Source organism: Capricornis sumatraensis, chromosome 20, assembly GCF_032405125.1.
Source record: "Capricornis sumatraensis isolate serow.1 chromosome 20, serow.2, whole genome shotgun sequence".
In the NCBI taxonomy this organism is placed as follows: domain Eukaryota; kingdom Metazoa; phylum Chordata; class Mammalia; order Artiodactyla; family Bovidae; genus Capricornis; species Capricornis sumatraensis.
The window spans coordinates 68,217,573-68,244,349 of record NC_091088.1 but is presented as its reverse complement, the minus strand read 5'-3'; the positions used below and the strand labels follow the sequence as shown (position 1 = coordinate 68,244,349).

General features: G+C 50.6%; 2 protein-coding genes and 1 pseudogene across 2 annotated transcripts; all 3 read left to right on the top strand.

Annotated features, from left to right (window-relative positions):
* The first annotated feature begins 788 nt into the window (after positions 1-788).
* On the top strand, positions 789-4,656 carry LOC138096514 (leukocyte immunoglobulin-like receptor subfamily A member 6). The gene is made up of 8 exons (XM_068992748.1): positions 789-859; positions 1,078-1,113; positions 1,272-1,556; positions 1,716-2,021; positions 2,219-2,500; positions 2,784-3,083; positions 3,862-3,912; positions 4,040-4,656. Exons 1-8 carry the CDS (start codon positions 811-813, stop codon positions 4,159-4,161), a joined length of 1,431 nt encoding a protein of 476 aa, XP_068848849.1. The 5' UTR covers positions 789-810; the 3' UTR covers positions 4,162-4,656.
* Positions 4,657-7,050: 2,394 nt separating this feature from the next.
* LOC138096966 (leukocyte immunoglobulin-like receptor subfamily A member 6) lies at positions 7,051-12,496 on the top strand (annotated as a pseudogene).
* An 8,219-nt stretch (positions 12,497-20,715) lies between these two features.
* Positions 20,716-22,463, top strand: LOC138096965 (tetrapeptide repeat homeobox protein 2-like). The gene is made up of 3 exons (XM_068993187.1): positions 20,716-20,719; positions 21,258-21,409; positions 21,927-22,463. Exons 1-3 carry the CDS (start codon positions 20,716-20,718, stop codon positions 22,461-22,463), a joined length of 693 nt encoding a protein of 230 aa, XP_068849288.1.
* Positions 22,464-26,777: the final 4,314 nt, after the last annotated feature.

Here is a 26,777-nt window from a genome sequence, read left to right as displayed (position 1 = left end):
ACCAAGGCGAGGGAGCACCGAGCTCCATGGAACCTGCAGATCCTGCACTGTGACTGCACGCTCTTCCAGGACCTCCGTCCAAGGCAGGACAAGGGGGTCAGACCTCGGACACCATGGGGCCGCCCTGCTCGTGGAGAAGAACCCAAGCCCAGCCTTCATGGATCCACAGGCCCCGGGTCCTTCACCAACTGACTCCACCTCCGTGAATTCTTGCAGCCACGTCCTGGACAAGCGGGTGAAACTCATCATGATGGTGGGAGCCCACCTGACCAGCCCCACAAGCCGGCTGGTCCCCCACAGGGCTGGACGGCTTTCTCTTGCAAAGGTTCAGCCTCCAAAGCACCGCTAGGAGTCTCTGGAGACCAGCGGCCTTTGAGAAGGTCCTTTGGGGTCAGGGCATCTGCCAGGAAGCTTCTCTCTGCAACCAAGAGGCAGCTTGTTCACCACTATGGAACCATCTTCCAAGCCTTGGACCAAATGGAAACAATAAAGCCTTTTCCAAAAACACAAAATGGAACCAGTGTTGAGCTAGGCCCTGCCCTGCATCTCAGCATCCTGTCCAGGGACCATGTTACTCTCTGGGTTTTGGGGTGGGGTCTGGTGAGACTCCCACATGGTCTGGAAGGCTCCTGAGCCTGCTGTCTGCTGGGCTCCACTGGGCTGGGTGAGCAGAGTGAGCAGGGTGGGGCTCTTCCTCTTTCTGGAAGGAACCTGAGATGTGCGCCACCGAGCCTGGACCTCCACGCCCAGTGCGTCTGTCCGTCGTGCGGGCTCTGAGGTCTCTGTAAGTCACCTGCTCTGCTGGGGACCATGAGAGGCAGCGCCACGACTCTGACCTTCACCGCCCTTCTCTGCCTCGGTGAGCTTCAGGGAAGGGTGGGGGTGGGAACCCCTCTCCTCCCACATCTGGTCCCTGAGAGGCCCCAGGACACAGGAGGCTCAGTGGGGACACACTTTCTTGGGGGAGAGGGGACTGTCCTCAGCCCGGATCTGACCCCAGCCCTCAGGGCGCAGAGCAGACCTGGAGTGTCCAGGACGTGTGGTGGGGCTGGGTGCTCACAGGGAACTCTCTTCCAGGGCTGTGCTGGAGCCCGTGGGACCAGGGACAACCAGGTGAGCCCCCAGACCTCCTGCTTCCACCCACCACCCCTGGTCACTGGGGAGCACAGTGGGCCGGGGCTGCTGGTGGCCTACCTGGGAGGGGCCTGGGTGACAGCTGGGGAACCTGGGGGAGAAGGCGCCCTGACTCTTCGGGTCTGATTCCTTTCCAGAGGTTCTCCCCAAACCCTCCATCCGGGCTGACCCAGGCACCATGGTCGCCCAGGGGAGCCCGGTGACCATCTGGTGTCAGGGGTCTCCGCTGGCGGATGTCTACCGTCTGTATAAAGAGAGGGGCTCTGTATACCGGGACGTTAACGCCCCACAGGGCTCCAGGAACAAAGCCAGGTTCCACTTTGCATCCTTGAGCTCAAGTGAGGCTGGGCAGTATCAGTGTGCCTATCACACCAGGCACAGCTGGTCAGTGCTGAGTGACCCCCTGCCCCTGGTGGTGACAGGTAAGAGGGTGGGGCAGGTCCCTCTGGGTCCCTCCCACCGTGGGAGCCTCCTCATGGGCAGAGGAGCAGAGTGTGTGCTCAGGGGGCCCCTGCCCTCCCAACTCACACCCGGGGTCACTGGGCTGGAGGTCTCCCTTTAACACAGCCCCTCGCCCCCAGGAGTGTACAAGGCGCCCTTCCTGTCTGCCCAGCCCAGCCCTGTGGTGGCTGCAGGAGGCAGCGTGTCCCTCACGTGCAGTTCACAGTATGAAGGGGGCACGCTGCACCTGCTGAAGGAGGGAGTCGCTGAGCTGCTCCGATACAGAACACTGAGGAACTATGAGAACCAGGGGCGGGAACAGGCTGTGTTCTTTGTGGGCCCCGTGACCGCCTCCCACGGGGGGACCTACAGATGCTATGATGCTCCCAACTCCCAGCCCTATCTGTGGTCGCACCCCAGTGACCCTCTGCATCTCCAGGTCACAGGTGAGGCCCCAAGCCCCTCTATTTCCTAGACAGACCCCTGACCTAAGCCTGTGACCAGGAGCCCTGGGGGAGGCGGGGGCAGGGACACTGGGCTCCTGGGCAGGGCGGGAGCCTCGGGAGGGAGCAGGACGAGCTCTCTCTGCAGCCCCGGGAGCAGGGCGGGCGTGCAGCCGTGTGCCTCTGTGCCCCGTCTGCAGGCCTGTCCAGGGCCCCCTCCCTCTCCGCCCAGCCCGGCTCGCTCGTGCTCTCCGGAGACAACCTGACCCTCCAGTGTCGCTCAGAGGCCGGCTCTGGCAGCTTCGCTCTGACCAAGGACGAGGGGCTCAGCCCTCCCCTCCGTCTAGAAGGGCAGCAGAGCCCCGACTTCCCCCTGGGCCGCGTGAGCCGTGCCCACGGGGGCCGGTACAGATGCTACAGTGGACACAACCTCTCCTACGCGTGGTCGGCCCCCAGCGCCCCCCTGGACATCCTGATCGCGGGTGAGGCGCCCCTGTCCTGGCCCACGTCCCGACTGTCTGCTCAGGGCGCTGGACCAGGGTCGGCCCTGGTGGTGATGGGTCCGGGGAGAGGGTCCTGGAGCAGAGGCCCAGGTGGGGTAGGGGTCTGGGGGGCAACGTGAAAACAGGAGTGAGAGGCATGGAGATTAAGGAGACCCACACAGACGGGCCGAGAGGAGCTGGGAGGGCTCACAGGGAGGCCCCCTGCTCAGGGTCCGGGGTGTGGGGAGGGGCTCTCTACTCATCATCCCTGTACTCCCCCCAGGAATGCACAGGAAACCCTCCCTCTCCGCCCGCCCGGGGGCCTCAGTGCCCCGGGGAGAGAACGTGACCCTGCAGTGCCGCTCTGAGGTCCAGTCAGACACCTTCCATCTGTCCAAGGAGGGGTCGCTCGCTGCTCCCCAGCACCGTCGTCTGCAGGGCCCGGCTCCACCCGCGCAGGCCAACTTCACCCTGCGTGCTGTGACCTCGGCCCACAGTGGGACCTACAGGTGCTACAGCTCACACAGCACCGCCCCCCACCTGCTCTCGCTCCCCAGCGACCCCCTGGAGCTCCTGGTCTCAGGTGAGGCCCAGCCCTGGTCCTCCGCGTCCTCCAGGTCAGGCCAGGGCCCTGCCCCAGGGGAGCTCTGGGCTGAGTGGGGTGGGGGGTCACAGAAGGCGGGCATCAACTCTGAACAGGCCGGAAAGAGCCAGAGGCCCCCTTCCCTGCCCGTCCTCACCCTCATCCCGGGCATCCAGACCCGCTCCTGGTGATGGGGCAGAGCTACACAGGCCTCGGGGCCGACCCCAGGACTCAAGGCCAGAGCCCCTGGTCCCCATCCTCCTCTGGTCTCCAGTCCTCGCGGCCCCTCGCCCAGAGAGCAGCACAGGAGAGGGGCTGGCAGAGCCCGCAGCCCGCAAGGGAGCGAGCGGACAGGCCCTGGCTCAGCTGGTGTCCCGGGGGACCGTGGGGCTCCCGGGAATGAGACGTGGATGCAGGGTGGGGGTCACGCAGAGGGGGATGCTGGGGCCCAGCTGGGGGAGGGCCGCCCCTGTCCTGACCCCCAGGAGCTCTGAGGATCAGCTCCTTTCTCCCAGGAGGGAAGCCCCCAGAGCAGTCAGTGAGGGACCGGGTGGTGGGTCCATGGTGGCCAGAGCTGTCACACCCTAGGGACCCCTAGGCCTTGTGGCCTCAGGCAAGGGGCCAGACGCTGTCCTGTCTGAGCTGAGTCCTGTCCTCAGAAATGCCTGAGACAGTCAAAATGAGGGCGCATGGGGATGGGGGCTCCACAGGGAAAGACAGAACCAAGAGAAGGGTCTCCCCAACTCTTCACACACAGCCCTCACTTTATGCTTCTCAGGAGCAGCTGACAGTATCAGCCCACCACAAAACAGGTCAGACTCCAAGAGCGGTGAGTAAGACCAAGTCTGTTACAGGGCTGGGCTCGGGGCCATGTCCTCTCCCGGGAGGCGGGTACCCTGGGTGCACACCCCGGTTCCGGGTGATGGGCCGGGCTGACCCATGTGCCCTCACCCCAGACTACACGGTGCAGAATCTCACTCGAATGGGCCTCGCAGCCTCCGTCCTGCTGCTCCTCGGGGTCCTGCTCTGCCAGGCTCGGCATGACCCTGGAGGAGCCCGAGACGCAGCCCAGAGCTGAGCAACGGGACCCCACACTGCCCGGAGCACTGGAGCCCGGGACATGAGCTTCTGGCCTGGGAGCTTCGGGAAGAGCCTCTGCAGCACGTGCTGGGTGCACTATATGCGGAGACCCCAGGGGAGAGACACTCTTCGGGGCAGGAGGAGGCCCGGGCATCCCCGGGGGACTCAGCCTCTGTTCATGGGGGCCCACTCCCTCCTAGGGAGAACGTCCCGACTCCCAGCTCTTCTCACCCGTGGCCCGAGGCGCATCTCACATGGCAGGGGCAGGTCCTCATGCTTCACGCCTGCAGGCTCTGTCCAGTCTCATGAAGGACGTGAGCCTCATTGTTCATGCCTGCCATCTCTGGTGTGTGCAATGACCTCCATCCCTTCTCAGAAACAGAACATCGTTTAAGTAACTGAATAAATGGGTGGAAGTGGGGCCCCATTTGGAACAGATAGATCCTAAACTCTTCCCTGAATCCCCCTCTGGACCCCTCAAGCCCCTTTTTCCTCGTCAGATGGCACCCAGTGTCGCTTCTCCAGACACCGTCAGTGTGAACGAACACCTTATTGTTTGAGGTGAAGGTGTTGTGCTGGTAAATGGTGTTAACAATAGATCCATTCTGTAAAAAGCCCAGATGTGTGGTTTTTGTCTGTTTCTTCAGTGTAAACACTCTCTTCGTGGCCAACCTGAAGGTGCTCAGGTGAATGTGCTGAAGGCAGGCTGGGAAGTAAGAAGCAGACTGACTGTCCCAAAGAAGTGAATCTGATCCAGCCAGCCCTCACTGATGACCCCCACGTGTACAGATATGTCCTTTATATTAAACACCATGGTTAGATCATTTCCACTTTAGGTTTTGCCCCAGTTTCCATGAAACCAGATGCCAAAATATCATAGTTCATCTATAAGAGAAGGAAAGATAAAACGAGGGAAGAGAAAACAATTGTAGGAGAAAATGCTGAGTATGCTGAATCCTGGCACATCACTAGGAGGTGTACTAATTACTCCAGTCAGTGTGGAGAGTCAATAACAATTAGTTGAAAGGAAGAGACTCAGCTCTGGTCCACAGTTATATAACCTAGAGGAAAATGTCTGCATAACCACGAGTGTATGAGCAGGAGCATATGGACGGATAGATGGGTTGCTCACACTAGAAAAAATTATAGAAATCAGTCCCACCAAAAATGAATGATTATATACATATATATGTATATATAAGACAAAATTTTATATGACAGAAAAATCCACAAAGTTAAACTGCTACAGTAACACAGTTCAATTTTCAAGCATGATGGTGAATAAGTGAAACAAAACTATAGTAGCGTATTCCATCACATCAAATTCAAAAGGTGACAAGGGACCCAAATAAACAAAGTAAGAAATGAGAGAAGAGAAATAACAATTGATACCACAGAAATACAAAAATTTATAAGAGAATATTAAGAAAAACCAACTGGACAACCTGGAAGACATGGACAAGTCTCTAGAGACATACAGCCTGCCAAAACTCAATCAAGCAGACATGGGTAATATGAAAAGGCTGGTCACTAGAAGTGAAATAGAATCTATCATATTAAAAATAAAAACTCCTTGCAAACAAACGTCCAGAACTGGATAGCTTCATAGAGGAATTCCACCAAACAAAGAAGAATTTATACTGATACTTCTTAAACTCTTTCAGAAGTTGAAGAGGAGAACACACCCCCAAAGTTATGCTGTGAAGCCACTGTCACCTTGAAACCAAAACCAGAAAAAGCTAAGACCAAAAAAGAAAAATTGCAGGCCAAGGCTACCCATTGCAGTATTCTGGCCTGGAGAATTATATAGACTGTATAGTCCATGGGACTGCAAAGAGTCAGACATGACTGAGTGACTTTCACTTCACTCTGTCATTGATGAATAGAGATGCAAAAATCCTCAACAAAATATTAGCAAGCTGAATCCAACAACACATTAAAAGGATCATACACTGTGATCAAGTTGGATTCATTGCAGGGTCACAAGAATGATTTAACATACACAAATCAATGTGATATACCACCACAACAAAAGAGAAAAACCACATGATCGTCTCAACAGATGCAGAAAAAGTTGATAAAATTCAACATCCATCTATGATAAAAACTCTTTCCAAAGCAGGTATAGAGGGAGAAATTATTTATGACAAACCCACAACCAATGTAATACTCAACGGTGAAAACCCGAAAATATTCCCACTAAATCCTGGAACGAGTCAGAGATGACCACCACTTTTATTCAACATAGCATTGGAAGTCTCTTCCCAATTTGGATATCTTTTATTTCTTTTTCTTATTAATTGCTATGGCTGGGACTTATATATCATTATATGCAGAGGACATGATACTCTATATATCATGAAAACCCTGAAGACTCCAAACAAAAATACTAGAACTGATAAATGAATTCAAAGAGGTATTAGGATACAAGACTAACATACAGAAATCTGTTGCGTTTCTTTACATTAACAATGAAATATCAGAAAGAGAAAGTAAAAAATCAACCCCTTTAAAAATTGCATAAAAATAATAAAATATGTAAGAATAAATCTGACAAAGGAGGTGAAAGACGACATTGAGAACTATAAAACATTAATAAAGGAAATTGAAGATGATTCAAAGAAATGGAAAGATATCCCTTACTCTTGAATTGGAAGAATTAATGTAGTTAAAACAGCCTTATAACCCCAAGTAATCTATAGATATAATGCAATCTCTATCCAGTTACCCATGGCATTTTTAAAAACAGAACTAGAACAAATAATGCTAAAACTTATATGGGACAACAAAAGACTCAAAATTGCCAAAGCAATGCTGAGGAAAAAGCAGGATGCATAACCCTCCTGGACTTGAGACAATACTACAAAGCTACAGTAATCAAAACAGCATGGTATTGGCACAAAAACAGACATGTCGCTGGGACAAAACAGTGAGTCTAGAAATAAACCCACACACCTGTGGTCAAAAAAATCTTCAACAAAGGAGGCAAGGACACAGTATTTTCAGTAAGTGGTGTTGGGAAAACTGGACATTTCGCATCTCGTCCCAGTGGTCTTTGAGGAGACCCTCTGGTGTCACAACTTCTGCCTGAAGCTTCTCTGCAGCCATGAGGCAGCTTGTAGACCACCCTGGAGCCCTCTCCCAAGCTTTGGACCAAGTGGAAACAATAAAGTTTTTTACAGCAAAAAGAAAGAAAGAAAGAAAATGAAAGAATTAGAACCAAATTAGGGCTGCTCCTAGGCCCTGCCCTGCACCTCAGCCTCCTGTCACTGTCTTGGTTTGGATTTGGCATGAGGTGTAGGCAGAGTGTGTGGGGTCTGCTGAGACTCACATATGGTCTGGAAAGTTCCAGAGCCTGCTGTCTGCTGGGCCCCATCCTGCAGGGAGGGTGGAGTCAGGCCCTGGGTGGGGCTGGGGCTGTTTTTCTTCCTGTGAGGCCACCGATGAGGAACTTGCAACGTGTAACACAGAGGCTGGACCTTGTCACACCCCATGTGTCTGTCTGTCCTTCCAGGTCTGTGGGCTTTTTAAGGCATCTAAAGACTGGGGCAAACCATTCAATATCACAGTAATCCAAGTCTATGCCCGGACCGGTAACGCTGACGAAGCTAAAGTCGAACAGTTCTATGAAGACCTACAAGGCCTTTTAAAACTAACATCCTCCAAAAGATGTCCTTTTCATTATAGGGGACTGGAATGCAAAAGTAGGAAGTCAAGAAACACCTGGACTTACAGGCAAATTTGGCCTTGGAGTACAGAATGAAGCAGGGCAAAAGCAAATAGAGTTTTGCAGAGAGAACACACTGGTCTTAGCAAACACCCTCTCCCAAAAACACAAGAGAAGACTCTGCACATGGACCTCACCAGATGGTCAACACCAAAATCAGATTGATTATATTCTTTGCAGCCAAAGATGGAGAAGCTCTATACAGTGAGCAAAACAAGACTAAGAGCTGACTGTGGCTCAGATCATGAACTCCTTATTGCCAAATTCAGACTCAAATAGAAGAAAGTAGGGAAAACCACTAGACCACTCAGGTACGACCTAAATCAAGTGAAAGTGAAAGTGAAGTCGCTCAGTCGTGTCCAACTCTTCGAGACCCCGTGGACTGTAGCCTACCAGGCTCCTCCATCCATGGGATTCTCCAGGCAAGAGTACTGGAGTGGGCTGACATTTCCTTCTCCAGAGGATCTTCCCAACCCAGGGATCGAACCCGGGTCTCCTGCATTGCAGGCAGACACTTTAACCTCTGAGCCACCAGAGAAGCAAATCCCTTACAATTATACAGTGCAAGTGACAAATAGATTCAAGGGATTAGATCTGATAGAGTGCCTGAACAACTATGGACAGAGGTTCATGACATTGTACAGGAGACAGGGATCAAGACCATCCCCAAGAAAAAGAAATGCAAAAAAGCAAAATGGCTATCTGAGGAGGCCTTACAAGTAGCTGTGAAAAGAAGAGAGGTGAAAAGCAAGGAGAAAAGGAAAGACATACCCATTGGAATGCAGAGTTCCAAAGAAGAGCAAGTTGAAATAAGAAAGCCTTCCTCAGTGATCAGTGCAAAGAAATAGAGGAAAACAATAGAATGGGGAGGACTAGAGATCCCTTTAAGAAAATTAGAGCTAAAAAAAAAGAAAAAAAGAAAATTAGCTACCAAGGGAATATTTCATGCAAAGATGTGTTCAATAAGGGACAGAAATGGTATGGACCTAACAGAAGCAGAAGATATTAAGAAGAGGTGTCAAGAATATACAGAAGAACTGTATAAGAGAGATCTTCACAACTGAGATAATCACAAAGGTGTGATCACTCACCTAGAGCCAGACATGCTGGAATGTGAAGTCAAGTGGGCCTTAGGAAGCAACACTAAGAACAAAGCTAATGGAGGTCATGGAATTCCAGTTGAGCTATTTCTAATCCTGAAAGATGATGCTGTGAAAGTGCTGCACTCAATATGCCAGCAAATTTGGAAAACTCAGCAGTGGCCACAGGACTGGAAAAGGTCAGTTTTCGTTCCAATCTCAAAGAAAGGCAATGCCAAAGAATGCTCAAACTACCACACAATTGCACTCATCTCACATGCTAGTAAAGTAATGCTCAAAATTCTCCAAGCCAGGCTTCAGCAATACATGAACCATGAACTTCCAGAAGTTCAAGCCGGATTTAGAAAAGGCAGAGGAACCAGAGATCAAATTGCCAGCATCTGCTGGATCATGGAAAAAGCAAAAGAGTTCTAGAAAAACATCTATTTCTGCTTTATTGGCAATGCCAAAGCCTTTGATTGTGTGGATCACAATCAACTGTGGAAAATTCTGAGAGAGATGGGAATACCAGACCACCTGACCTGCCTCTTGAGAAACCTATATGCAGGTCAGGAAGCAACAGTTAGAACTGGACATGGAACAACAGACTGGTTCCAAATGGGAAAAGGAGTATGTCAAGGCTGTATATTGTCACCCTGCTTATTTAACTTTTGTGCCGTGTACATAATGAGAAACGCTGGTTGGATGAAGTACAAGCTGGAATCAAGACTACTGGGAGAAATATCAATAACCTCAGATATGCAGACGACACCACCCTTATGGCAGAAAGGGAAGAAGAACTAAAGAGCCTCTTGATGGAAGTGAAAGAGAGTGAAGAAGTTGGCTTAAAGGTCAACATTCAGAAAACTAAGATCATGGCATCCGGTCCTATCACTTCATGGCAAATAGATGAGGAAACAGGGGAAACAGTGGCTGCGTTTATTTTGGGGGGCTCCAAAATCACTGCAGATGGTGATTGCAGCCATGACATTAAAAGACGCTTACTCTTTGGAAGGAAAGTTATGACCAACCTAGACAGCATATTAAAAAGCAGAGATATTACATTGCCAACAAACGTTCGTCTAGTCAAGGCTATGGTTTTTCCAGTGGTCATGTATGGATGTGAGAGTTGGACCAAAAAGAAAGCTGAGCGCCAAAGAATTAATGCTTTTGAACTGTGATGTTTGAGGAGACTGTTGAGAGTCCCTTGGACTGCAAGGTGATCCAACCAGTCCATCCTAAAGGAGATCAGTCCTGGGTGTTCATTGGAAGAAAAGATGCTGAAGCTGAAACTTCAGTACTTTGGTCACCTGATGCAAAGAGCTGACTCATTGGATAAGACCCTGATGCTGGGAAAGACTGAAGGCAGGAGAAGGGGATGTCAGAGGATGCGATGGTTGGACGGCATCACCAACTCAATGGGCATGAGTTTGGGTGGACTCCGGGAGTTGGTGATGGACAGGGAGAGCTGGCGTGCTGCAGTCCATGGGGTCGCAAAGAGTCGGACACGACTGAGCAACCGAAACTGAATTCAACTGGAAGAGTGGGGACCATGAGAGGCAGTGCCGCAACACAGACCCTTACTGTCCTCAAGCCTGGGTCCTGCGAGACCCCAGGACACAGAAGTCTTAAAGGGGACAGACGTTCCAGGGGAAGGGGGATGCACCCAGCCCCAGAGCTGACCGCAGCACACGGGCCCACACCAGACCTGGAGCACCTACAGTGTGTGGTGGAGGATGGGTGCTAGCAGGAAACTCTCTTCCAGGGCTGTGTTGGGAGCAGTGGGGCCAGGTACAACCAGGTGAGTCCCCACCAGACCTCCTGCTTCCACCCAACCAGCCCCCTGGTTACTCGGCCCCCACAGCACTCCAGTAACAAGGCCAGCTTCTCCATCAGTCCAGGAGCTCGAGCACTACCAGGCAGTGTCAGTGTGCCCATCAGAGTAGGAACAGCTGGTCAGAGTGGAGCGACCCCCTGCCCCTGGTAGTGACAGGTAAGAGGGTGGGCCAGGTTCCTCCCAGTGTGGGGGCCTCCTCTTGGGCAGAGGAGCAGAGTGTGGGCTCAGGTGGGCCCCTCCTCTCCCAACCCACACCCAGGGTCAGTGGGCTGGAGGTCCCCCTTTGACACAGCCCCTCTCCCCAGGAGTGTACAGGGTGCCCTCCCTCTCCCCCAAGCCCGGCTCGCTTATGCTCCCCGGAGACAATCTGGCGTCGCTCAGAGGCCGGCTTTGGCAGATTCGCTCTGACCAAGGATGAGGGGCTTAGCCCTCCCCTCCATCTAGAAGGGCAGAAGAGCCCCGACTTCCCCCTGGGCCATGTGAACAGCACCCACGGAAAGTGTTAAGTGAAAGTGTTAGTCACTCAGCTATATTGGACTCTTTGTGACCCCATGGACTGTAGTTGACCAGGCTCTGCTGTCCATGGAAATGTCCAGGCAAGAATATTGGAGTGGGTTGCCATTTCCTTCTCCAGCACCCACGGGGGCCGGTACAGATGCTACAGTGGACACAACCTCTCCTACACGTGGTCGGCCCCCAGCGCCCCCCTGGACATCCTGATCGTGGGTGAGGCGCCCCTGTCCTGGCCCAGGTCCCGACTGTCTGCTCAGGGCGCTGGACCAGGGTCGGCCCTGGTGGTGATGGGTCCGGGGAGAGGGTCCTGGAGCAGAGGCCCAGGTAGGGCAGGGGTCTAGGTGGGGAACGTGAAAACAGGAGTGAGAGGCATGGAGATTAAGGAGACCCACACAGGCGGGCTGAGAGGAGCTGGGAGGGCTCACAGGGAGGCCCCCTGCTCAGGGTCCGGGGTGTGAGGAGGGGCTCTCTACTCATCACCCCCATGCTCTCCCCCAGGAATGCACAGGAAACCCTCCCTCTCCGCCCGCCCGGGGGCCTCAGTGCCCCAGGGAGAGAATGTGACCCTGCAGTGCCGCTCTGAGGTCCAGTCAGACACCTTCCATCTGTCCAAGGAGGGGTCGCTCGCTGCTCCCCAGCACCTTTGTCTGCAGGACCCGGCTCCACCCGTTCAGGCCAACTTCACCCTGCGTGCTGTGACCTCGGCCCACAGTGGGACCTACAGGTGCTACAGCTCACACAGCACGGCCCCCCACCTGCTGTCGCTCCCCAGCGACCCCCTGGAGCTCCCGGTCTCAGGTGAGGAGACCCCTGCCCATACCCACTGAGGAGTCAGACCCACAGCTCAGCCCTGCCCCCGGGGAGCTCTGGGATGCTTGCAAAGAAGGGAGGCACGGGGACGTCAGCCACAGGTGACCCCACCTCATGGAGGGATGGATAATACGAGGGGGTCCCTCTCCATCTACTCCACGTACCCCTCCCCAGGGTCCAGGCGGTGCTAGGTGTGCAGAGAGGGGGCTGGAGAGTGGAAAGCTCTGGGCTTTGAGGGAAGACATGGAGCTAAAAGCAGCATGAAGACCCAGACACACCCCCACACCTTCCTTCTGTCCTTGTTCCAGGGAGCAGTTGGGGCCTGCAGACCCCACCCACTTGCGCAAGCTCCACGTCCGCTGAGTAACCGAGTCCCCCTAGCCTAGAGGAGATGGAGTTTTCCTGGCCCTGGGCGACCTGCTGTTTGCCTTCCCCACTAAACCTTTATAGGTTGCTTCCCACAGGGTCTAGGTTGGAGTGGGGATGAAGGGAGGGGGGCTTCAGGTCCCAAGTATAACTGAGCTCACAGGTCCTTACTGGCTGCTCAGAGTGAGAAGAACTGTGTTAAGGGGAAGCCACCCAGCTGGGCAGGGAGAGAAGAGGAGGCGGCCTCCTCGCCTCTGTCCGTGGTGCTGATTCCCAGGAGCCTGAGAGTCCAGGGCGCCAAGGGAATCAGCCCCACAGTGTGCAGGGCACAGTGAAGGTGGCCTCCTAGCCTCTGTCCATGGTGCTGATTTCCAGGAGCCTGAGAGTCAGTGGCACCAAGGGAATCTCCTTCACTGGCTAAGCTAAAGCCTTTGACTGTGTGGCTCACAACAAACTGTGGAAAATTCTTAAAGAGAGGGCAATACCTGACTACCTTACCTGCCTCCTCAGAAACCTGTATGCAGGTCAAGAAGCAACAGTTACAACCAGACATGAAACAATGGATTGGTTCCTGATTGGGAAAGGAGTACATCAAGGCTGTTTATTGTCACCCTGCTTATTTAACTTCTATGCAGAGTATATTATGTGAAATGCTGTGCTGGATGAAGCATAAGCTGGAATCACGATTGCTGGGAGAAATATCAATAACCCCAGATATGCAGATGGCACCACCCTAATGGCAGAAAGCAAAGAGGAGCTAAAGAGCCTCAGTGACAGATTTTATTTTCTTGGGCTCCAAAATCACTGCAGGTGGTGACTGCAGCCATGAAATTAAAAGATGTCTGCTCCTTGGAAGAAAAACTATGACAAACATAGAGTGTATTAGAAGACAGAGACATCACTTTGGTGACAAAGGTCCATGGTGTCACAGCTGTGGTTTTTCCAGTAGTCATGTATTGGTGTGACAGTTGGACATAAAGAAAGCTGAGCACTAAAGAATTGATGCTTTTGAACTGTGGTGCTGGAGAAGACTCTTGAGAGTCCCTTGGACAAGATCAAACCAGTCAATCTTAAAGGAAATCAACCCTGAATATTGATTGGAAGGACTGATGCTGAAGCTCCAATGCTTTGATCACATGATGTGAAGAGCCGACTCATTGAAAAACACCCTGATGCTGGGAAAGATTGAGGGCAAGAGGAGAAGGGTGTGACTGAGGATGAGAGAGTTGGATGGTATCACTGAATCAATGGGCACGAGTATGGCAAATTGGCAAAAATGGAATCTGCAAAAAAAAAAATGGGGAATGGACTGTATTTCAAGAATGAAAATGGAGGTAGAGAGCAGTGTCTGGAGGCACAAAGTGGAAGCCCAATGATGGAAAGACAGGCCAGACGTTCCAGAAAGCAGATCCAATTCTCTGTTCCTATCTTACCTCCGTCGCCCCAGTGTTGTCTTCAAAACCTAGCTTTCTCCTTTTCATCCCTTATGTGGAGTGATGCCTCTCATTGAGGAGAGAGCAGGGAGTCTCCCTGTCCATGAACATCCTTGAGGCTGGAGGCAGAGTCAGAACAGCCATTCTGGGAGGACCAGAATCTGGGCTTGCCAGGGAGAGGGCTGCAGGAGTCAAGGAACAGATGGATGGAGAGGCAGCCATTGTTTGCATTCTGATTGAATCAAAACAAATGAACTAAATTTTTCCTCTTAGCACATAGTTCTACCAACTCTCTTCCCAGCTCCTTCTCTTTTGCCCAAGCAGATTCTGGGCCACTGGCAACCTCTCTATCCATCTGAATCTAGGAATTGGACAGCAGCCTAGGAAGCCAAAGGAGGAACTCTCAGGACCTCTTGCTCTTTCCCTACATCCTTCCCCAGTTGTCCCTGGGTGGGCTCTGCCCTCTGGATTTCCACCTGGCCCTGGGATGAATCAGGTCAGAAGAACAGAGGACAGGGCACCCACATGATCCAACAGGATCCAGAACCAGACGTTTTTCTTGTTTTCCTGCTTTCAAATTAAAAAAATAATAATAACTAAGCAATAAGAAAGAGAGAAGATGAACATTTAGCACTCCCCATGCCTGTGTGCTCAGTTGCTCCGTCATGTCTGACATTTTGCAGCCCTGTGGACTGAAGCACACCAGGCTCCTCTGTCCAGGGGACTTCCCAGGCAAGAATACTGGAGTGGGTTGCCACTTCCTCCTCCAGGGGATCTTCCCCAACCCAGGGATGGAACCCACATCTTCTGTGTCTCCACACTGGCAGGTGGATTCTTTACCAGGGAAGCCCAGCATCTGCATAGTTCCTGGGTAATTCACTTTTGCTCCATGTTTTGCTGTAAATTTTAAAGTATTATAGATGCATGCTATAGAGCTTTTGCCTGTTGAATGTATACATCCTCAGAAATGAACAATGTGTCTGACTTTGTTCATTTTTTGACATTACTTCCATGTAATGTCACGGATGGAGGTTCGTGACATTGTACAGAAGTCAGGAATCAAGACCATCCCCAAGAAAAAGAAACACAAAAGAGCAAAATGGCTGTCTGAGGAGGCCTTACAAATAGCTGTGAAAAGAAGAGAAGCAAGAAGCAAAGGAGAAAAGGAAAGATATACGCATCTGAATGCAGAGTTCCAAAGAATAGCAAGGAGAGATAAGAAAGCCTTCCTCAGTGATCAATGCAAAGAAATAGATGAAAACAACAGAATGGGAAAGACTAGAGGTATCTTCAAGAGAATTAGAGATACCAAGGAAACATTTCATGCAAAGATGGGCTCGATAAAGGACAGAAATGGTAGGGACCTAACAAAAGCAGAAGATATTAAGAAGAGGTGTCAAGGATACACAGAAGAACTGTACAAAAAAGACCTTCACGACACAGATAATCACGATGGTGTGATCACTCACCTAGAGCCAGACATCCTGGAATGTGAAATCAAATGGGCCTTAGGAAGCATCAGTACGAACAAAGCTAGTGGTGATGGAATTCCAGTTGAGCTATTTCTAATTCTAAAAGATGATGCTGTGAAAGTGCTGCATTCAATATGCCAGCAAATTTAGAAAACTCAGCAGTGGCCACAGGACTGGAAAAGGTCAATTTTCATTCCAATCTCAAAGAAAGGCAATGCCAAAGAATGCTCAAACTACCACACAATTGCACTCATCTCATGCTAGTAAAGTAATGCTCAAAATTCTCCAAGCCAGGCTTCAGCAATACATGAACCGTGAAATTCCAGATGTTCAAGCTGGATTTAGAAAAGGCAGAGGAACCAGAGATCAAATTGCCAGCATCCAATGGATCATTGGAAAAGCAAGAGAGTTCCATAAAACCATCTATTTCTGCTTTATTGGCAATGCCAAAGCCTTTGACTGTGTGGATCACAATCAACTGTGGAAAATTCTGGAAGAGATGGGAATATCAGACCACCTGACCTGCCTCTTGAGAAACCTGCATGCAAGTCAAGAAGCAACAGTTAGAACTGGACATAGAACAACAGCTTGGTTCCAAATAGGAAAAGGAGTACGTCAAGGCTGCATATTGTCATCCTGCTTATTTCACTTCTATGCAGAGTACATCATTAGAAATGCTGGGCTGGAGGAAATAAAAGCTGGAATCAAGATTGCTGGGAGAAATATCAATAACCTCAGATATGCAGATAACACTACCCTTATGGCAGAAAGTGAAGAAGAACTAAAGAGCCTCTTGATGGATGAAAGAGGAGAGTGAAAAAGTTGGCTTAAAGCTCAACATTCAGAAAACTAAGATCATGGCATCTGGTCCCATCACTTCATGGCAAATAGGTGGGGAAACAGGGTAAACAGTGTCAGACTCTATTTTGGGGGCTCCAAAATCACTGCAGATGGTGATTGCAGCCATGAAATTAAAAGATGCTTACTCCTTGGAAGGAAAGTTATGACCAACCTAGACAGCATATTGAAAAGCAGAGATATTGCTTTGTCAAGAAACGTCCGTCTAGTCAAGGCTACGGTTTTTCCAGTAGTCATGTATGGATGTGAGAGTTGGACTATAAAGAAAGCTGGGCACCAAAAAATTGATGCTTTTGAAGTGTGGTGTTGAAGACTCTTGAGAGTCCCTTGGATTGCGAGGAGATCCAACCAGCTCATCCTAAAGGAGATCAGTCCTGAATATTCATTGGAAGGACTGATGTTGAAGCTGAAACTCCAATACTTTGGCCACCTGATGCGAAGAATTAACTCATTGGAAAAGACTCTGATGCTGGGAAAGATTGAAGGAAGGAGGAGAAGGGGATAATAGAGGATGAGATGGTTGAATGGTGTCACTGACTCGATGGACATGAGTTTGAGTAATCTCCAGGAGTTGGCAATGGACAGGGACGGCTGGTGTGCTGCAGGCCATGGGGTTGCAAAGAGTTGGACTCTACTGAGCAACTGAACTGAACCATGTCAGAAACTGCACCTTTAGTCAATCATGCAATGTATCATTAGTCATAAAACTCAAGTTTTCTAGACTAGATTTGGGAGCAAAAAAAAAAGTCTAACAAGATGTGTTCCAGACACATCTATTCCAGCAGAAAGAAGACACATCAGGTAAACAGAACAAAAACTACGCTGAAAATCATCAATTGTTATTCAAAGTTCTATCCCTCCTTCCATTGAACTGTTAATTAGCATTTCTGAAGTTGTTAAGAATGTTTAATCATTGTCTTATTCACGGACATGAATTAATCCAATCAACTTGGCTGATTGATAGTTCAAGCAAATATATTCACGCTTGTTCACAGTAGTGAAGAATTCTCCCAGAAGAAATCTCTTAGGATAAAAACTGCTGAGTCAGTGGGTACTGCGCTCATTTGATCTTTATCAAATGTCACCAATTCTGTCTTCAACACCTCCAAAAATTGTTTACCAGTGTACATCCCATCAGCAGGAAGAGAAAGCCAAATTCCTCCTCCTGTGTCCAGCTGTCTTGATCAATCCAGTGGGCAATGAAATTAGCATTACATTCATTTGTATATTTTTATCGACATGTATTCACATAACACAAAATTCACCCCTTTAAAGAGGGTATCCCCAACCTCCAGGATCTAATGCCTGATGATCTGATGTGGAGCTGATGTAATAATAATAGAAATAAAGTGCACAATAAATGTAACTGACTTGAATCATCTGCAAACCATCCCTCCATCCCTAGTCTGGGGAAGAACTGTCTTCCACAAAACCAGTCCCTGGTGCCAAAAAGGTTGGGGACCACTGCTTTAAAGTATATAATTCAGGGACTTCCTTGGTGGCCCATTGGTTAAAAACTTGCCTGCCAATGGAGGGGACACGGGTTCTATCCCTGGTCCGGGAAGATTTCAAACGCCTCGCTCAGGACAACTAGGCTCGTGCACCACAGCTACTGAGCCCACACTTTAGAGCCCGGGAGCCGAAACTACTGAAGCCCATGCTCGGGAGCCTGTTCTCTGCAACAGGGGAAGCCAGCACAGTGAGAAAGGACATTGCGAGGAAGAGCAGCCTGCGCTGGCTGTAACTAGAGAAAGCCTGTGCATAACATCGATGACCCAGCACAGTCAACACTAACTAAATAAAACTTTTAAAAGTATACAATTTCATGGTTTTCACTTCACTCACAGAGCTGTGTATCCCTCACCACAATTCATTTTAGAACTTTTCATCACCTTAAACAGAAACCCCATACCCACCACTGGGGAATCCCAATTGCCCCCCAGCATCCCCAATTCCTGAAAACGGCCAGTCTATCTTCTCCCTGGGTTTTTCTGTTCTGGAATGCAGGAGACAAGGGTTCTATCCTTGGGTTGGGAAGATCACCTGGAGAAGGAAATGGCAACCCACTCCAGTATTCTTGCCTGGAGAATCCCATGGACAGAGAAGCCAGGAAGGCTCAAAAGTCCATGGGGTCACAAAAGCCAGACACGACTTAATGACTAAACCACCACCTACGAATGGAATCATACAGTTCGTGACCTGTGGGGTCTGGCTTCTTTCACTTAGTGTAATGTTCTCACATGTTGTAGTCTCGGTCAGTACTTCATTCTTTCTTATGATTAAACAGTATTCCATTGTATGAGTGTATGATGTTTTGCTTATCCCTTCGTCCATGGGTGGTCATTTCCATTCAGCTTCTACTTTTGGCTCTTGTGAGTAATGCAGCCATCAACTTTTCCAACTTTAAATTATATACTTCTGGCATTTTCCTGATGATCCGGTGGTCAAGAATCTGCCTTGCAATGCAGGGGACGTGGGTTCGATCCCTGGTCAGGGAAGTAAGAGCCCACACGCCTCAGGGTGACTAAGTCTGAGTGCCACAACTACTGAAGCCTGTGCAACGCAACTAGAGAGAGTCTGTGCATTGCAACCAAAGATCCCACATGAGCAAAGACCATCTTGCACGCTGCAACTAAGACCCAGCATAGCCAAGTTAATAAATATTATAAACAAATTATATCATTTCATTAGGGACTATCAGTGAGTTTCTCCATCTATTCATGCTTTTCTTGGCTGGATAAATGCTGCATCGCAGAACCTTTGAGGGCAAGGACCTCGCTTCCCTGCTCTCCACTGGCATATTTATGTGGATTAAAATATGTTAGATGAGAAAGAGCTAGCTGGTGGACTACAAAACTTCCCTACATCCAACCCAAAGTAGCCACCAAAACAATGAGTAAGACCTATAATAATGACATCTACGTTCAGTATCTCAGTCGTGTCTAACTCTCTGTGACTCTGTGGGGCTGTATCCTGCCAGGTTCCTCTGTCCATCGAATTTTCCAGGCAAGAATCCTGGAGTGGGTTGCCATGCTCTCCTCCAGGGGATCTTCCCCACCCAGGGATTGAACCCACGTCTCTTGCATCTCCTGCACTGGTAGGCAGGTTCTTTACTGCTGCACCATCTGGGAAGTCTGAAGATGTCTATATGTTTAATTTTGAATTTGATCCCCCATGTATTTCCAGCACTCTGGACTGTAAGCTTTGTTAGCCATGCTCTCCTCTAACCCCTGACCCCATAAGGGTCTGGCCAAAAGAGAATGAGAGCACCCACTCAGCTGTCTGGACAGAACAGAGGCACCCCCAGCATCTTCCTGATAACCTCTGGCTGAGGGTATTGGCAGATATTGGGCTTTCCTGCTGGCTCGGTGGTAAAGAATCTTCATGCCAGTGCAGGAGACCTGGTTCAATCCTTGGGTTGGAAAGATTCCCTGGAGAAGGAAATGGCAGGCCACTCCAGTATTCTTGCCTGGGAAATTCCATAAACAGAGGAGCCTTGGTGGGCTATAGTCCATGGGGTCACAAAGAGTTGAACACAACTTAGAGACTAAACAGCAACATATCACCAAGACATCATCAACTCCACCCCAAACACCAACCCACACTAGCAAAGTATGAGAAAGCCAGATACCCACACCTTCCCCTACCAATCCCAGGCAAGGACCCTCTTCTCAATCTTTGCCAATCTAATCAACAAACTACACTCAATTTCCTTTAAGAAATCATCAGAAGATGGCCTCTGGTCACATCTTATACACCAAGGAAATTATTGGATTCTCCCCTGTTGACAGTACCGCCATCAACTGTCCTGGTGACCAGTGTGTTTCCAGATGCCCAAGAAGCAGAAAAGATGTCCAGTTATGGCAGAATGTTGGCAAAAAAGAAGCCAGGTAAATGCCCACTTATAGTGGAATGCAACCCCGAGTGACAGTTCACAGTGACATAAATCAAATAAGATCTCTTTGCTGTGGTTCATGTTGTATTGATCACCTATTTAACTTCATCCCACCGCTGATAGTCTAAGTCCCTGGGAATGGGCATCCTAAGTTGTGCTTTCCTCTGACCGGGAGAGAGAGTGTCCAGGAATTCCCAGGAAACCCAGGTCTATGCACTCTGTGGAGTCCAGGAGGGGCTGGACTCCATGGACCTAAGCTCCTGAGTCAGACATGGAAACCCACTTCATTCACTTACAAGGGAAAGGGAGCAGGACCCCAGAGGTTTCCTGGCAGCCCCCAGGACAGGACTCAGTGAGCAGTGATTGCTCAGCAATGAAAGGATTAATAGATAATTGCATCTCCTGCGAGGGGGTGGGGCAAAGGAGGGTGGGTCCTGTAGGGTGTGTCAAAGTGGGCACAGTATATAAAGCTGGGGTGTAGGGCCCTGGCCTCAGATCTTCCTGCAGAGCCCCAAAGGCAGAGAGCAGAGCAGCAGCGAGGAACTAAGAACCTCAGTCTACCATGGGTGAGTACGGGCCAGGGCGAAAGGCCTGGGCCAGAGGCTGGGGGTGGTGAGGCTGGAGGCCTCCTGGGGACTCAGAGGAAGGCCCAGCTGTCGGAGAGGGCTTCCTGCAGTGGGGAGGACACTGCAGAGTCTCGGGGGTGGAATTACGTTATCTGGATGAGATGAACAGAGAGCCGGCCCATCGCGGCCCCCTGCAAACATCAGGGTCGCTTCAGCCCTTGGATACTGGGGGAAACTGCCGCCCAGGAGAGCCCGTCCTGCCTGCCTTCCCAGGCTGGAGGCCCTGGGGCTGAGATCAGGCCCATCGCAAGGATGTGGACACTGAGGCCCAGAGATGTGTCGGGGCTGGGGTGGGAGAAGAGCCAGGCTGGCACCAGGGGCGGCCAGGCCAGATGCCAGACGCTTAACCCTGCACCGGCCTCTGCTGGCAAGCATGAACCCCCCATCTGCTCACCAGGACCTGAGCCAGGCGGGGGGAGGCGGGCTGGGGACCATCTGGAGGTGGGCTTCGTCTGACCCTTCTCCCTCAATGGCTCAGGACCCGCAAAGAGGCAGCGGCGGCAGCGCACGGTGTTCAACAAAGAACAGTTATGCGAGCTCGAGGAACACTTTGTAAACAACCAGTACCCGAGCTACCGGGCCCGCGAGGACCTGGCGGCCAGGCTCAACCTGGAGGAGTTCCAAGTGCAGGTCAGATCCCACTCCCCGTCCCCACAGCCGTGCCAGGGCCAGCTCCCACCTTGGCAGTTACCACGCGCCGCATCCGGGGGCCAGCTTTCCGCCCCTCCAAGGTCCAAGGGGCCCGAGCGTGGTCCTGGGTCACTCAGGAAGCAAGGGCTCTGCTGGGGTCTGGATGTCAGGGCCTCTGGGAACCCCGGGAGCCCCTCTGGCAGATCCCCCTTCTGGCGCTCGAGCTCCTGAGTGACCAAGGCCGGCCACTCCCGCCCTCTTCAGGTCTCCTCTGAGGCCTCGTGAAAACCCCAGGAGCCTCTAATTGGGCCTGGGGGGACCGAGGCCGGCTCCCCCCTGCAACACGTTGGACTATAAAGAAAGCTGGGCCCCAACGAATTGATGCTTTTGAACTACGGTGTTGGAAAAGACTCTTGAGAGTCCCTTGGGGCGGGCAGCCTCGCACCCACCCCCTGCGGCCGTAGATGCGCACGGCCTCTCCTTTGACGTCCCCTCCCCGGCCCCTCTGTCTTCCCAGGTGTGGTTCAAGAACCGCCGGGCCAAAAAGGCTCGGCTGAAGCGATTGACCCAGGGGCCTGGCCAGGGTTCCCGCAGCGCTTCCACCGACGGCGGAGTCCCCGACGCCCTCGCTCCCGGGACTGCCTCCATCCCTGCCGCCGCGGCTGCAGGCTCTGCGCCCCCAGAGGGCCCGGGGTTCCACAGCCCCTCTCCGCCCAGCCCCGCCGGCATGCTCAGCACACCAGCGCCCGGAGGCGTCCCCAGCCAAGGCCAGGCCAGCTGCGCCCCGGTGCAGGGCGCCCAGAACGGCTTCCCTACGGCAGCTCCAGCCTCGACCGCAGGTCCAACTTCAGCCCCGACTCCAGACTGGGTTCAGGATCCCTGCGCCGCCTCGGACTCCTGGCCAGACTCTGTTGTCATCTTTGATTTCGCAGACCTTTTCCCTCTCCAAGAACCCTCTCACGAACCTCCCTCCATCTTGTTCTCGGAGTACCAAAAGGGAGATGACTCTGCGGATGCGAACGACTCTAGCCCCCGGCAGTGTCTGAGTTTATAGAGTCATCTGTCTCCGCAAAGTCCAGCAGACCTTGGCTTGCGCTGGCGCGCAGAAACCCTGGCGGCTTGGCCAGTCATCAAGTAACGGCTGGTCACTGTTGGGAGAGACTGCACCTCCGTGTATCCAGCCTGCAGAGGGGGTCATCTGTGTTCACCGAGAAGCGGCCCTCGGGGGTCGCGCTGCTCTGAGTGTCCCCACCACTTTATTTAGGGCGCACACGGGCAGTTCAGCTGGTTCCTAAGCCAGCCATGGAATTGCTGCTCCCAGTGTGCGCTCGGCTTTGGTGGGTGCCACCCGCGGAAACTTCCCAGGGGACACTTGACCAGCCTCGATCGCGCAGCGCTCCTGCTGATCTCCAGGGACATTCAGGATGTGAGCCTTTGTAATGTTTGCCCATCTGCTGTCTGGCGACTTCTCTGTGATTTTTCATGTTGATTCCCCGATGAGAGAGGAGCTGAGCCCTACTCCTGTTTATTAGGCGTTAGGAATACTTGCAGAGTGCCCTTTATTTTTATTTTTTGAAATTTTTTGTTAATTTTTCTTAATTTGTTTGAATGTATCATTTTATCCCTTTTGGTAATTAAAGTGTTGCAAACATTTCTTTCCCCACTGGTGTTTTTTGGAAGTAGAATTTCCTGACTTTCCTGTCTATTTCAGTGCCTCTCCTTATCTGTTGTGGTTAACCAGTGTTTTCGTTTTTATTTTTATTTTTTTGTCTCCATCAGTGACACACTGATATGCTGTAAAACAAAATGTATTTATTAATAAAGACTTAAATAACCTCCAGAAGCCACATTCTCAAGTTGACATAAAAATTCAGAAAACCTGACACTCAGTGTCAACTTGCCTTACCACAGGCTGAAAACTGTTGGGGGTATCAGTTCTGCGCCCTTGGTCTGCTACTTCCAATCCGCCTCAAGGTTTGGGCAGCAGGGGACTGGGGAGGACTCTGTTTTAACTATTCCCTTCTACAGGTCATGCTTTTTCTTTTATCTTTCTTGTTTAAGAAAGCTTTCATTATCATAAGAAAGATATTGGTCATAAACATATTGTATTCTCTAAAATCTTACCAGTATCATCTCCCATGTTTAGGTCTTATTGAAAGTGTTAGTTGCTCAGTCAGGTCCAGTGCTTTGCGACCCCATGGACTGTACCCCGCCAGGCTCTGTTTTGGGGAGCCAAGAGAGAGGAAATGTCTCTGGAAATGGGATTTCCTAGGCAAGAATACTTGAATGGGTAGCCCTTCCCTTCTCCAGGGGATCTTCCTGACCCAGGGATTGAACCTGGGTCTCGTGCACTGTGGGCACTTTGGGTCTTAAGACTTCTGGGATTGATTGTGTGTGTGTGGTGTGAGGCAGGGATTCCTTTCTCACTTATCCTCATGAATCTACTGCTGTCAGTGTATGGAGAGACTGGTTAACTTGTCATAAATCAAAGATCCATTCATGCATGGGTTTAGTGTCTACAGAGTCTGCGTTTAGGGTTGACGGTCTGGTATCCTTGCGCCAATTATATGCTCCTTTGTCTCCAGTTTCTCGGCTGTCTTCTGGGACCATCTTGGCTCCAGGGTCTCCCCACAGCTGGTTCTCTGACCCTGCCCTGGTCCCATTTAGCAAATTCTCCAATCCTCTTAAGCCAGCAAAGCCACAGCTGAGCAGAGAGAGAATTAGATCAGATTGGAGGGAGGGAAGGGAGACACATAACAGGTCACAGATGTGGCAAGGGTGGACAGACATGAGAGTGTGGACAGCCCCGGCGGCTACCAGGCTATAACAGCAGCGGCTCCTGCTTCTCTAACAGAACGTGTTGGGAAATATAGACGCATACCTAGGAGGCAGGAGCAGAGAAAGGAAACCAAGAGGGAGAAGCACTGGCCCTTCCCTGGCCATCCAGCGGCTAAGAATCTGCTTTCCAATGCACTGGCCTCAGGCTCAATGCCTGATCAGGGAACTAAGATCTCACATGCTGCACAGCACGAAGCCCATGCACGCATCAGCCAGAGACAGCCTGTGTATGGCAAGGAAGACCCAATGCAGCCAAAATAAATGAGATAAAAAATACATTACCATATGTAAAATAGACAGGTTTCCCTGATAGCTCAGTTGGTAAAGAATCCGCCTACAACACAGGTGATGCTGGTTTGGTTCCTGGGTTGGGAAGATCCCCCGAAGAAGGGACAGGCTACACCGCTCTAGTATTCTTGGGCTTCCCTTGTGGCTCAGCTGTTAAAGAATCTGCCGGCAATGCGGGATACCTGGTTCAATCCCTGGGTTGGGAAGATCCCCTGGAAAAGGGACAGGCTAACCACTCTAGTATTCTGGCCTGGAGAGTTCCATGAACTGTATAGTCCGTGGGGTCACAAAGAGTCATACATGAGTGAGACTTTCATTTCACTATGTAAAATAGTTAGTGTGAGTTTATTGTATGACACAGGGCACCCAAAGCTGGTGCTCTGTGACAACCTGGAGGGATAGGGAGGGGAGGGAGGTGGGAGGAGGGTTCAGGAGGGAGGGGACACATATATGCCTATGGCCAATTCATATTGATGCATGGTAAAAACCACCACCATATTGTAAAGTAATTATCCTCCAATTAAAATAAATAATTTTTTTTAAAAAAGTAAATGAATGTTTATAGCAGCATTAGTCATAATAGCCAAAAGATGGAAACATCTCAGGTGTCCACCAACTGAAGAAAGAATAAACAAAATGTGGTACATTTCTACAACGGAATATTATTCCACCCTAAAAAGGAGTTAAGCACTGATTCATGCTACAACACGACGAACCTTGAAAACAAACATGCCAAGTGAAGGAAACCAGACACAAGAGAGCACACAGTGTATGATTCCATTTCTATGAAATATGCAGAATAGCCAAGTCTGTAGAGACACAACATGGATTTATGGCTGCCCAGGGCTGGGGGGCGGGGGGCGGGGAAGGGACAATTGGGGCTGACTGCTTAACAGGTCCCCAGTTTCTTTAGGAAGTGATGAAATGTTCTAGAACTAGACAGTGGTGGTAGTTGTGTAACACTGTGTTGCTGTGCTAAGTCACTTCAGTCGTGTTCAACTCTTTGCGACCCCATGGACTGTAGCCCACCAGGTTCCTCTGTCCATGGAATTCTCCAGGCAAGAATACTGGAGTGGGTTGCCATGCCCTCCTCCAGGGGATCTTCCTGACCCAGGAATTGAACCTACACCTCTTATGTCTCCAGCATCAGCAGGCAGGTTCTTTACCACTAGCGTCATCTGGGAAACTCTACATTGCATAACATTGGAAATATACAAAATATCACTGAATCAACTGTACACTTTAAGATGGTTCAAATGGTAAATTTTATGTTTTGTGTATCTTACCTTGATTTTACAAAACGGCATGAAAACAGACACTAAAGGTGGGTGTACAGACAGGGTGGCTTTTCTCTATTTCTTGTTTTGAACAAAGATGTGATGTCTGGAACTGCAATGGCCATATTGCCACCATGAGGCAAAAAATCAAGCAGATTCCACAAGCTAAAGAAAGGAGAGAATGAAAAAACAGGAAAATTCTAAGACCTTGATTACACTGTTGAGCTGACTGAACCACAAGACTCCTTAACAATAAATGTCCTTGAAGCTTAAAAAAAAAAAAAAAAAAGATGGGAGAAGCTGCCTGTCACGAGGTACCACGAAGTGGAGTTGCTAGGGGACTGGCTGAAAGGAGAGGAGGAGGAAGTCTTTTCCCTGGATGGAAAGAAATGAGGACGGTCAGACAGCCATAAAAAGCAGTTCTCTACAGCCTTATGGTTCCCAAGGTGGGGGTTGGGGGAGGGATGGACTAGGAGTTTGGGGTTAGCAGATGCAAGCTATTATATATACAGGATGGATAAACGACAAGGTCCTACTGTATAGCACAGGGAACTATCTTCTTTGACAAGTATCGTGTCACCAAGCCCAAGATGGTGATTCACCTGACTATGCTAAATCTTAGAGATGGGAAGCGATTCCGTGAGTACACACTGGGGTCCCGCATTGATTCCTGGTGATCCCAGGGGATCGGGTAAGATGCAGTTCTCACAGTCGGCCATAGGGTGTCGCTGTTAGAAAGAATTCCCTGTCCAGTGCGCCTCTTGCTGAATTCTACTTTTCTTGAAAGCACGACTTGTCTTGCTTAGTTGCTCAGTCTTGTCCGACTCTTTGCGACCCCATGGACTGTAGCCCGCCAGGCTCCTCTGTCAATGGGATTCTGCAGGCGACGAAACTGGAGTGGGTTGCCATTCCCTTCTCTTAGCTAAGCCAAATTAGGATCATGGAACTTTCTCCCCCATGAAGAG

Coding starts and splice junctions, on each gene's coding strand:
- LOC138096514 (XM_068992748.1), top strand. CDS start 811: ATGAGAGGCAGCGCCACGACTCTGACCTTCACCGCCCTTCTCTGCCTC. Junction 1,114..1,271: donor GTGGGACCAGGGACAACCAG/GTGAGCCCCCAG, acceptor ATTCCTTTCCAG/AGGTTCTCCCCAAACCCTCC. Junction 2,022..2,218: donor TCTGCATCTCCAGGTCACAG/GTGAGGCCCCAA, acceptor CCCCGTCTGCAG/GCCTGTCCAGGGCCCCCTCC.
- LOC138096965 (XM_068993187.1), top strand. Junction 21,410..21,926: donor TGGAGGAGTTCCAAGTGCAG/GTCAGATCCCAC, acceptor CTGTCTTCCCAG/GTGTGGTTCAAGAACCGCCG.